Below are 13,090 nucleotides of genomic sequence, written 5' to 3' on the forward strand. Positions count from 1 at the left end.
CCATATGACAGGTACCTATAATGACAAAATGATCAGGAGTGGTCAAGCAGGAAAACATTAAAATGTGCAGTTCAGCCGGATTAAGGGTTTTGATTGGGAAACAGTCACTCATTAGAGAAAACACAAAACTGACCAATGATCAGCACAAAATGCATATTCTGTGATGACATCACCACATACACAGTAAATCCAGGCATGTGTGGTATCATCCTGTCCACTAAGTCCATGTAGCCTGGAGTTAGCACAGCTCAGCTCTTTAACAGCAGTCCCAGCTGAGTGTGATGAGAAGTTCATGGTCATGTTTCACTCCCTCACTTCCTGTTTGGACGCCCCTTACCTGCCTTTCCCCCTCTTCCACCCTTCCCTGCCATTCCCCCTCTTCCGCCCTTCCCTGCCATTCCCCCTCTTCCGCCCTTCCCTGCCATTCCCCCTCTTCCGCCCTTCCCTCCCTTCCTGCCCCCTTTCCCCTTGTCTCTTTGATCCTTGTTCTGCTTGCCACGGAGATCTTTCTTCATCCGTCCGTCCACCACGCGGAAGACACCCTTCACTCCTGGGGGACGGCGGATTTTACGCCCAGCACCCTTTTTGGCCACGACGTAGGTCACTTCCCTCTTCTCCTTACCCACACCAGCCTTCTTGTAGATGCTGGAGAAGAAACAAAAAAGAAAAAAAAAAAAAAAAAAAAACCACATACACTTCAGTCAATAACAAAAAATAAAAATAAAAAGTGTATAAGTGATGAAGTGGAATTTCACTGATGAGCAACAGAAATTCTCATTTTTATTTAGGGACTTCAAACCACTTAAAAATCAAACTCCAGTCAATTCCACAGACCAATCATTTGGCAGTTTTCTTGATCTTCGTTTAGTACTACAAGTTCCTATTTGTGTTTGGTTTCTCTAAATCTTGAGAGAGAGAGAGAGAGAGAGAGAGAGAGAGAGAGAGAGAGAGAGAGAAAGAGAGAGAGAGAAAGAGAAATAGACAGAGAAAGAATGAGAAACAGATAAAGACCAAGAAAAAGACAGGCAGAAAGGCAGACAGAGAAACAGAGACAGAGAGACACACTCAGACAGAGTGGGAGAGTGAGTGTGTGAGCTGATGTAAACTCTGACCCTCGGAGCTGTGCCATCTTCTCTCTCTCTGAGATGTCCACTGTGTTGACCACAGCTTCAGCCTTCTTCTTGGCCTGCTCCATCTTCTTCAGCATCTACAACAATACACACAAAGTGTCACGTGTCTTGCCTTCACATACGTCATCAGATTCTTCCTTCCATCCATCCCCTCCCTGCATGTCTCTCTCTCTTTCTCTCTCTCCCTCCCTCCCTCCGTCTCTCCCCTTCAGTCTCTATCTCCCTCACCCTTCTCTTCTTGCGAGCTTTGGCCTCTGCTAGTCTCTTAATTGGACGTGCGTTGATCTCCTTCCACTTCTGCTTGTACTCCTCCACCATCTCTTGCGTGAGCGGGATGGGTTTCTTCCTGTGCTTCCTTTCGTCGTCTAAGAACCACACTGGAATCTCGCCAGTCTCCTGAGAACTGGAGAACCTAGATGAAGAACCAAGCACAGCGCCGAGTTATCCTCTGCAATAAAGAGGTTCTACTAAACAAAAAAAGCTAATGTGTGGTATCACGGCAGAACGGCTGACCTGTGGAAGGACTCATTTATCAGGTCCCTGCGTCTCTTCTTGGACGTGGCAATCTGAGCACCGAGAGCCAGACCCTCAGCGTCCAAGATCCGAGCACGCTTACCTGAAACAAAACACCACCACTTTTTAACATTACAACCAAAACTTTAAATAGTCAAGTAATAGAACAAGTAATTAAGCAAATCTTACAGCTACTGGTTTAGCATTGTGTAGACAGCATGCCTAAATCATCACACATTAATTTCAAATCATACTGAGAAACACTTTTAGTTTGCACACTGCTAAACTGGTGGCTATATAGCAACATTAGCTTCCAGTACAAAACTAAGTAAGAAAATCTCAGACACCATACATGTCTTCTTGCACAGAACCACTGCTCCCCCTGGACCCCAGATGCCTCACTACGTACTTGTGCTCTCTACAGGAACTTCTTGAAAGTCGTCATCATCTCCAGCTAATTCACTAGACCCAGAGGTCTTCTTCATCCTTGCTATTTCTCTGTGCACAAAAAAATAATTGTAACGATAAATAGAATTTCTAACAGAACAATTATTAGGTCAGTGTACAATGGACCACGAGGAAGAAGTCATTACTCCTCATCATCGCTGCTGTCACTGTCCGAGTCATCATCGCTGTCCTCCTCACCTCCTGCTGCCTCTACTGCTTCCTGAGAGGGCGTGGTTGCCTCCTCCTCCTCCTGAGCAGGCTCCTCTTCAGCCTTCCTCTTTTTGCCCTTTCCTGAAAAGGAGAGTGATTAGTAAACCACATTCTTCCAGTACAATACACACACCCTTATGATCAGCTCCAAAATAATTAGCACCGTGGCACAGATAGGTGATTCTCTTAAAGAAGTTTTTGATAAGGGCTTTTTAAAATTTTTCTAAGTTTCTTAATACATTTACTTCAGTTAAAGTTTGTTTTTCTCTCATTTTCAGTAGGATGAAGCTAAGTAACCACAAACATTTTCTCATAACATTTTTCCCCGACCAAGGGGGCAGATAATTCTGGAACTGGCTATACATAAACACACCCTGCAGGAGAAGAGTTACCTGCAGTCTGTTTGCTGTGCAGGAACTGGGTCTGTTCGAGTTCCCTCAGTGTGTCTTCGTCTCCCTCGAGGTCCAGCTCCGAGAAGATATCCTGACAGCACATACATTTAATCATTATAATAATTATAATCTTCGTCACGGTCACAGAACATTATCTTTAGATCCCTGAGTTCAGGCCCTCAGTTCAAGATTAGTAAACACTAGTAGTGAAGGAAGAGTGGCCTCGGTGCCGGTCAGTCCCAGTGCAGGAGGCGTGGCCTCGGTGCTGGTCAGTCCCAGTGCAGGAGGCGTGGCCTCGGTACCGGTCAGTCCAAGGGAAAGAGGCGTGGGGCTCAAAATTGCATTCACGTAAAATTAGCTGACAGTAACTGGACAAACAAGATGGATATTCTCAGAGCTGTGCATGTCTTCAAACTTGATTTTTTTTTGTCCTGTCGAAGCTTAGAAGAACTTAAGTTTTTCACCGATCTGTAGATATACAGAGATTTGTAGTACTACTTATTACATAGTCAATAATACAAAAAAAAATTCATGAACATGGTGATACACATCCTGATATTACAGCCCTCACTGAAGAAACTTTGGAAGCCATGGCCATTTTTACAGAAATTAGAGAAACGGGTCATTAATATTATACCAACATGCTGTGAACACACCATTAGTGTTTCCCATTGAAGGAGGTCTAGCCTCTGAGAAGGCGGCGTAAAATTGTTCACCATGTACGGAGGGATGTGTATCATATTATCCCGGAAGGAAATAGAGACCTTGGAATTACAACCCATTAAGATGATATGTCCAAGTGGATGACTTTTCACCTTCCATGAAAAGAAACAGAGAGAGAGAGAGAGAGAGAAACACTGTGCTTGTGTTTATCTGGGGTCATTTGAACTTGTGATTCAGGCTCCAAGCACATCAACACCACGATTCTATATGAGGGAGACTTTAGTTGAGAGATGAGCGGTTTGACATTTACACCCACCTTGCTAAACCACATGCTGGTCTGTCGGTCTTGCTTTTCATTCTTTCCTTCCAAATCCACCAGCAGTTTGTTCCCTTGCTCCTCTTCATCCTCATCCTCCTCCACTGTAGCGAAGGAAACCCTGGAGAAAACAGAACACAGAAATAAAGTGCAGAAATAGTTCAGCTATCTGGCCTTCTAGAAAATTTATACCAAAAAGAACTTTATTAAATAAAAGGTAGCAGTCTGTGCTACACACTTTTTCTTGGGAAGCTTCTTCAGCTGCTTCTCTTTCTCCTCAATCTCAGCGAGGTCATCGTCATCCAGGTCTGATGCCAGAGAGACGAGGTCGCTCTCTGATTCGGAAATGTACACGTCCTCCTCTCCCCCCTCATCCACCAAGGCGTCTGCTCCAGTCATATCACCCAATGTAAGCTTATTCAGGTCCTGGAGGAAAAGCACAGAGACAAAGAGAGATTTAAATCCGCTGCAGTGTTGTATGACATTTAATTAACAATCTGGCAACCTTAAATTTCAAGAAAAGAAAACTTCGATTTTATCACCCAACAGGTTTTGTATGATCAAATACATTTGAGTTAAAACAAAACAAAGCACTCTCAAAAGTTAGTAAATTAGGAATGTATTCGCTCTCCTCTAAGCACGTTCCTAATGTTCTCCAATCAGGTGTGATTGATGCTACCTTGGCTTTACTGATGGTGCTAAGGGAGAACATGCTCGAGTCTCCGGCGTCAGCGATGGAAACTCCAGGCAGGTCCATCTTCATCTCCACTCGCTCTCTCTGCTTCCGTCGCTCTTTCAGGAGCTTCTTCTTTTTCCTGTAAGCACCAAAAAAAAAAAAAAACCCGGACAAAAGCCAAATTTAGCATCTAGCTTTGCAGCATTAAGATCCAATTTTTTTTTAGTTAATGCTTGGAAGACATTTAGTGGTCACCCATCTGTAGAACTTGGCTGAAGTGTTTCTTTAAAAACATGTACTTCTTTAACCAAAATGGAACCTTCCAATGTGTTCCAATAAGAATAAAGGGCAGAAGGAGTCAGACTTTTCTCAGGTTTCTATTGAATTATATCAATACTGTGCACTGATTATAGTGATTATATCTCATCTTAACCAGAGAACAGACTGTAGAATAGCTGACTTTACTTCCTGGTTGACTCAGTTCTCTCTGAAATGAACTACAGTGGCATTTTTTCATATTTTGGTTCATGAATATTTGATTTCTAAACCTCGTCTGGTTAAAAATGTCAAAACAATTAAAACCAGTCAACAATTTACTTTCAAAATAATAATTTCCTGTTTCAGTGCATGCTGCAGGGAAACCAAAAAACACTTCTCATTTACATTTCAGAAACAAATGCATAAAATGTGGTGATGCTAGGGCATACAAATTTTTACACTTGACTATATAGTGTAACATCACACCAAAACTCAGCGTGTTGATAACGTACCGTTTCAGCTCCGCAATCTCCTCTGCCTTCACCTCAGCCAGCTGCTTCTCCATCTCCTCGTCCTCGTCCTCATCTTCAGCCTCATCATCTTCTTTCTTATCCACCACCTCCTTCTTCTTGCTGGGTTTCTCTGCATCGATTTCATCATCACTAGAGCTCAGACTGAACCGAAGAGACAGATTAGTGACTGCATGACAGAAAAGCTGAGCATATTCCTGTCACAATGCAAACACCTAGTACCTGATCTCTTGGTCCAAGTGCTTTGCTTCTTCTTTCAGCTTTCTGGCTAAATACTTCCTCAGCTTGGATCTCCATGACAGCAAGAGACTGAAACACAGAAATAAACTCTTTAGCCACTATTAAATAAAACATATGAATCATATACACTAAATGAATCAAAATCAAACACGTTACTCAAAATCGTAGTGTAAACAGTGTAATGTGTGACCTACCGCAGTTCTTTTCTTCCAAGAACCTTGATATCTTTACAGCATTCTTTAATTTCAGAAGATGTGGCTGTGTGTAACTCCATCACTGGATCATCAAAAGTGATCTGAGCGACAACAGGAATTAAAAAATGGGATTAGATTAGTACTTTGTTATTATAGCACTGTATAGATGTCATTCGATGGGATCATTATTCAGTTTTTATTTGCACATGTAAGTAAGGAATAAAACACTTGAGGGATGTGAAAATAATAAAAAACGAGAGGTGTGATGACACGGGGGTTTACTGTTACCATCCTGCTGTTGATTATTTTCCATCAACACAATCCCTGAATTGTTCTATGTAGAGATCGACCGATGATCAGTTTTACCGTTATTTCACCCGATATTTAAGCATTTGTCCATAATCGGTTTTGTAATTTAGGAATAACTGAAATATAAAAGAGAAAGATGGCGCCATCTTGTGGGCGTTTTGAGAATTGCGCACAGGAGCGGTATTGCAGCGCTAAATCTAAGGAAGACCAGTGAACAACGGTGTGCACAGGTAAAGTATACTTGCTTTGCTTTAATTAATAAACGTACACATAACAGCCATTAATGTACAAATTAGATGTGCTACATAAATGCTTGATATGTTGTTTAAGCAGCTTGGCGCTAAGAAAGAGAGAAAGTCACAGTTTACCTCATCGAAGCTTTTACTTTAAAAAAATTTAAAAAGTCAGTCACTATTTTTTGCACTCTTTCAGAATCATCTATTTATTGGTGTATGCGTAAGAGTTTTGTTTTGTATGCAAGGAGGAAGTGAAATTGTGCTAAATACAACAGTTTGTTCAGTTCAGTGGTGGTGGTATCATTGTGTCAAAAACAGAAGTAAAACAATAAATAAATAAATAAATAAATAAATAAATATCAGTTCCGCATATCGGTTATCGGGCACATAAACATGCAAAAAATTGGTATCGGTTATTTTTTTTTAAAAAATCTATATCGGTCGATCTCTACTTTCATTCCTCTAATGTCAACACTTTGCCCAGTGTTAGTTCCTGTAATCACTTATGTTATAGCAACTACACTATATGGCCAAAAGTGTGGGGACACCCCACCATCACACCCATATGTGCCTATTAAACATCCCACTCCAAAGTCAGTCCCCACTTTGCTGCTATAGAGTCTCCACTCTTCTGGGAAGGCTTTCCACTAGATTTTGGAGCGTGAATTTGCTCATTCAACTAGAAGAGCATGAGTAAGGTCAGGCACTGATGTCAAGTGAGGAGACCTGGGGTGCAGTTCATCCCAAAAGGTGTTCAGAAAGATTGAGTTCAGGGGGCTGTGCAGGCCATTCAAGTTCTTCCACTCCAACGTTGGCAAACCATGTCTTCATGGACCTTTGTTTGTGGCAACAGTTTGGGGAAGACCCACATATGGGTATTATGGTCGGTGTTCACATACCTTTGGCCACATATAGTGTAATAACACTTTTTTCCCTCTTTCTTTTTCTCAAAGTTAATAGGAAATAATGTAGCAGGTCTTACTACAAAGAAACCACAAAACCCCAACTTTAAGCATTAAAAATCTCTTTACAGAAAATTAACATATCAACGATTATGCATTTCACTTAATTGTGTTTGCTCATCGCAACACATTTTAAAAACTTGATTATTATTATTATCCTCAGATTACACAGAGCATCCACCACACAAGTAACTGTGAATAAGTTGCTACTATAGGAATGACAACACATTAGAGTTGATCTGATTTCTATCACACACTGCTGTTACAGAAAATGAATCCGCATCGTCTGACTAAACAGATTTAAGAATTGAATGATGCTGACGTATAAAATGCAATAATACATGATGCACTTTACAGATAAATAGATATCAAGTTTGTCCCAACTTGTGTTTTTACACAAGTAAGTTGTGATACTCTACCAGTTACAGGACCCAGTATCTACCAGTTACTATACTGGCTTCATTAAAAGGATGGATATAAAAAGAGATATTTTCCAGGCTTGACAGAGGAATTAAAAACTGCTCTGGACTACAAAAGCAATAGTCTCAGCCTCAGATGATCCTCTTCTAACAATTATTATAAAACACAGGAATGATTAATATGAAGAAATTCTTACCTCGCTAGCTTTGCTCAGGAAGTCCACTGGGTTCTCAGCTCGTAAAAATGCAGTAACTGAGAATGTGTGATACTGGATCAGGTCCCCATCAGCGTAGCCTTCTGCCTATTAAACACACATACACATGCACACAATTCAAAAAACAAAAACAACAAGCCATGGGATCCTGGACTCCAGCATACACTCAGTTTTAATCACTTACTTTAGGCTTCTTCGACGTGGTTAACTCCTTTACTGTCTTTACTTGGACCTCCACCTCTTTGAAGGCATGCTTAGGGTCGAAAAATTTGTTATCGATTTTGTCAGGGGCCAGAAAACCTGGTAAGCAAGAAAAGAGAGTTCAAAAATAAGTGTATGGGAGATTTGGTCATTCAAATGCATTTCTCTTCTTCAGGAATGCAGGAATTTTAGATGCATTTCCACCGAGTCAACGAGGAATGATTTTTAGCTCATGCGCTGCAGTAACTACAGGGGTGAAGCTTCTTGATCTGAATCTCAAAAATGTCAAAAACATTACAATTGCATTGTGTACATGTCTCGGGGCAACATCACATCTGCATAACACAGTTAAATAAATAAATAAATAAATAAAAAGACACAAACAACACACTATTTCAGTATAAATCTCCTCCATGATTATTGTGTTGCTGGGTCAGGAACTGTAGACTTCTCATTCAGAATAGTTCTGGAATTCAGACGGTTTCAGAACCATCAGAATTACAGGAAATGTGTAATTCCTATTCACAATAGTTTGAGAATTGAGAACGTTAGGGAACATTTTAAATTTCAGGAAATGTGCAGTTCTAATTCAAAATATTTCTGGAATTCAGAAGATTTCTGAAACATGGTGAATTCCAGGAACTGCACAGTACTCATTCAGACTAGTTTAGTAATGGAGTTCTCTGTGAAAACAACCTTAAAGATGATGTGAAATGGAAAATCAAACATGTTTTCCTTTTTGCAACCTGAAGTGATGTCTGAGTAAAGAGGCATATTTGCTTGTCAGGACTTGCTTATTACAACTGGTATCTCAATACATCTTTGCTGACTGGTTACTTTTTTTTTTAATCCCACCCACAACTATCACAATGACATTACTCAAAAGTCAGACTCCGTTAATAAGCTAACAGACCCAAAGCTGTTACCTTGGCAGACGACAAAGATTTCAGCGGACTCGTTACGGGATGCCTGTGGTTTGGTGGCCTGCACTTTCTTAAAGAACTGCTGGAAGATCCACATGAGCGGCTGGTAGTCTTTGGAGCGAAAAACTTTGGTGATGAAAGTTCCTCCTTTGTTGAGAAACTCACAGGCGAGCCTCAGAGCCATCAGGGTCAAGTGAGCTGAGGACGAGAAACACAAACTCATGTGTCTCGTTACAGTTTCATTACTACACATTACCTTTGTTTCATTACAGTGCTGTTAGTGTTCAGCTAACAATTATTTAAACCAATACAATAATTTAATGAAACGCAAACAGACTAGAATTATCCATTCATCCATTTTCTGTATCGCGTATCCTTACTGGGTCACGGGGAACCTGGAGGAACCTATCCCGGGGGACTTGGGGCAAAAAACAGGGGACACCCTGGACAGGGTGCCAATCCCTCACAGGGTACAATCTCACACACTATGGACATTTTAGAGATGCCAATCAGCTTACAACGCATGTCTTTGGACTGGGGGAGGAAACCAGAATACCTGGAGGAAACCCCCAAAGCACGAGGAGAACATGCAAACTCCGCACACACAAGGTAGAGGTGGGATTCGAACCCCCAACCCCGGAGGTGCAAGGCAAACGTGCTGACCAACTGATGTTCAGAGTAAAAAGAAGTGTTTTTAAACGGATATTAAATTAAAATACACAGCCATTCAAATTCTAGTTTATTGAGTGAAGGAAGGAAGGAAAGAAATATGGAAGAAGGAAGGAGGGAAGAGAATGAGAGGAAGATTAAATAAAAGAAAAATAAAGAGAGTGGAGAAAAAGAAGGGGGATAGTGTGAGATATAATGCAAGCAGGTAAGGAAGTAAGTAAGGAAAATGCAATCATAAGGGAGGGAGGAGCAAAAGCGCCTTTTCCCCATCTTTTGTTTTGTTGGATTTGGAAATTTGATGTATCTGATGTAAACTTTAACAGACAGCTTAGCTGTAAGACTCCTAGATGGATGAACAGCTATTTTATCATCATTTTACTCTTTGGCTAATTAAAGCTGAATAATAATGAATTCAGCTGAGGTTATAATACTGAACCCTGTGCGTTGCTGTCCCTCACTGATGTCTATGGGTTTTTTTTATATTTATTTTGGTACAAACCCTGTGAGAAAGCGTCATGCTGCCAGTTAGCTCCGACGTTTGGGGCACCGTCATTCAGCACCACGTCCACTTTCCACATCTGCAGCTCTTTCTTGAGAGCCTGGAACAGAGAGACGGGTCAATGACCAACACGCCGTTAATGTAAAAAGTCTAGAAGCCCACTGTGTGTATCGAACACCACAGAGACCTGTCTGCACTTGTCCGTGGTGATGTCCTCCTGCAGGGTGACTACGTTGGGGATGGGTCTGATGGGCACCAGGTCCACTCCTGATCATGAGGAGAGGGTGAAGAGTAAGAAAGTATGGTACAAAGAAACAACACTGAAACATCATAATGACTCGAACATGAAACCTGGACTCACCGATGATCAGACTGGACACGGGCATGAACTTGGATGCTACTTGTAACCTGTATGGGGTGAAAAGGTTATGTAAATGTGGGATGGCACTAAGAAGCGATTACTGTACTTTCACAATAGGAAGTGACAAAGTGACATACAAACACTCAATTTTTTACATACGTGTGCAACACAGAGCTTGGATTTCAGTCACAGCAGATAGTAACAAAGTGACACCATGACAACATCTGAATTGAGGTTTTTTTTTCTTCAATTCTATACAAATTAAATACAATGTGATGAACTGACAAATGAACGGATTCCTCAGAGCAATCCTATGGTGCGGATGGTCTGTCTTTTCTCCAGTTCCCCACTCGCAACTTACATTCCTACCAGCAATAACAGTGATTTAATCTTATTCTGTCATATATAAATGTATATATAGGGATTATGAAGAAAAATAAAGCTTGGTTTGAAGTAGCAGTGATCATTGGTGTCTCTGGTGAGTGTACATAGCTAGTACTGTTAGATTTCTTTGCTGCTAATCTTGCAACAAAAAATCAGTACAAAAAAAACACACCATATTAATCAAACTACAAATCTTCACACTAATTAGTGCATTATTTCATTGTTTAATACTTAGATTTAGAACCGGTATATATCTCATATATATCGCTTCTCATCAGAACTAAAAAAAATTAAAAATGCTGGACGGGTCATGCCTACAAGAGACAAAACACCTTTTTGTCTTTTTGCTTGCTAGTGTGAATGTAGAGTTAAACTGCACAAATGCTCACGTGTCAGGACAGATGCTGCAGAAACTTACCATCCTCCTGGAGCAGCACACAGGTCCAGCAGAGCCCGGGCCTTCTGCAAAAACTGGAACTTACGATTCAGCTGGATTAGCTTAAACGACGAACGGGATCTGTAGCCTGAAAACAACAACAACAACAACGAGGTTCACTTCACACCAAAGCTGCTTTTAATATTTATTTCATCTGTAACCATTTCCTTTGAGTCTACTTGCTGACTCTTCACTACAGCTGCTTCAATTTGATAGAAATTATGGAATTTTGGGAAACAAACAAGTAAACATTTGGCATGTGGCACTGTGACCAGAGACGACTTCTTTCAATAACAAAGAAGCTATAATCTAAAATGTTCTATTCTGATCAAACTTTACTCTTTTGTATTTTATTCTATACTGTCACATTGAGATATGCAAATGAGCTGGCATTGTGGTAGTTCAATTGTTAAGAGGTCGGACTTCTGACCGGACGGTCGGGAGTTTAAATCCAAGCACCACCAAGCTGCCACTGCTGGGCCTTGACCCTAAACTGCTCAAATGTATAAATGATATCAATATAACTCGCACTGAATAAGGGCATCTGCCAAATGCCATAAATGTAATGGTGTAACTTGGTGGTTAAGGCTTTGAGCTACTGATCGGAAGGACGAAACGCTGTCAGCCAATGAGTAAAATGTAAATGGTGTTCTATAAGCATGGACTGAAGCCATGATTTTGAGTGATACAGTGTGAAGCTCTTGTGTTTGAGAGGCAGTGGAGATTAGATTATAATCTAGATTAGATTAGAAGGGTGTTAAATCATATTCCAGTATTCCCAACCTCGAGCAAAAACCTTAACCCTCAACTGCCCAGTTCAACTGTAAATCGCTTTTAGATAAACATGTCAAACAAATAAATATAAATGACACTATAGATCATGACGATTCTATGAATATGCAAATTAGCTCATGACTCCATCTGGCGACTTCTAGTGAGTTTTTGAGCATGGATTAGCTACTTTCCCCTGAAAAGGCTTGGTAACATTGATTAAATGTCACACAGTTACATTACACAAAAGCTTCTTACTAGTGACACACACACACGCTATAATTTTCTTCTTTCTACCCCACAACACGTTTGTCGCTAATTAAACATTTAAAAAGTGTCAGCAGTCTTTACTGTACATATAGTTATACATGATGAACACACATGATGTAAGACTGCCTATTTTACCTTCTATGAACTGCACTTATACAATATAGTGGAAGCCATTTTAAAATGAATCCACGCATCATATGGGCTGTTAGCTACCGCTATGAACTAGCTAACTTGCATGCAGCAAAACAAACAAAGAGATAAAAAATAAACTGACTCACCTGTTTCCTTTGCCAAATGATAAAATTTATCTTTACGAGTCTTTCCGACTTTCAACTTTTTCCCCATTTTGGATAGATTATGTGTTAGCTAAGAGATAAATGCGCAGCACTTCTAAACAGGTCCGACTTCCCACACGTGCACTATTGCGGCGCAGACATATGACATCACCACTCGGCGTATACAATGTCAGCCAATATGAAATCATTCATCGATACTATCCATGTAAAGGTTGTTTTTTTCCAGAAAATTTTAAAGGATTTTGATGTCAGTTGCTCCTTTTGTTGTTTAATTTGGTGCCAAAATATATTTCTCATTTGGCTTGTTTTTGCCTCTTTTCTCGTCATGTTTTATTGTACAGAACATTGAAACGACCTTTTCTTTTTATTTTGAAATGTATTGTTTGACAAGTGCCTTTAAATGTTAGGTCTAAAGAGCTGTTAAAATTTGAAGCTATTATAAATGTCACATCATTATTTTCCCCTTCTTTTATAAATATAGATTAGATTGCATTTCTGCTATGCCTTTTTCCTTTTTGATAGCCATAACTTGTTATCTGTTTGTGAATTGACTTATGTTGCATTTAAATT

General features: G+C 40.3%; 1 protein-coding gene across 1 annotated transcript; it reads right to left on the bottom strand.

Moving 5' to 3' along the window:
- Positions 1-202: 202 nt before the first annotated feature.
- Positions 203-12,948, bottom strand: ftsj3 (FtsJ RNA 2'-O-methyltransferase 3). Its single transcript, XM_053635164.1, has 21 exons — positions 12,503-12,948; positions 11,166-11,271; positions 10,364-10,410; positions 10,190-10,269; positions 10,003-10,102; positions 8,838-9,032; positions 7,895-8,010; positions 7,693-7,797; positions 5,570-5,670; positions 5,358-5,444; positions 5,118-5,279; positions 4,351-4,486; positions 3,910-4,097; positions 3,672-3,792; positions 2,693-2,783; positions 2,237-2,381; positions 2,053-2,141; positions 1,644-1,746; positions 1,359-1,542; positions 1,113-1,207; positions 203-645 (listed from the first exon to the last, which is right to left on the bottom strand). Exons 1-21 carry the CDS (start codon positions 12,567-12,569, stop codon positions 312-314), a joined length of 2,652 nt encoding a protein of 883 aa, XP_053491139.1. The 5' UTR covers positions 12,570-12,948; the 3' UTR covers positions 203-311.
- Between the last annotated feature and the right edge of the window lie 142 nt (positions 12,949-13,090).

This window comes from Ictalurus furcatus, chromosome 10, assembly GCF_023375685.1.
Source record: "Ictalurus furcatus strain D&B chromosome 10, Billie_1.0, whole genome shotgun sequence".
NCBI classification, from domain to species: Eukaryota; Metazoa; Chordata; class Actinopteri; order Siluriformes; family Ictaluridae; genus Ictalurus; species Ictalurus furcatus.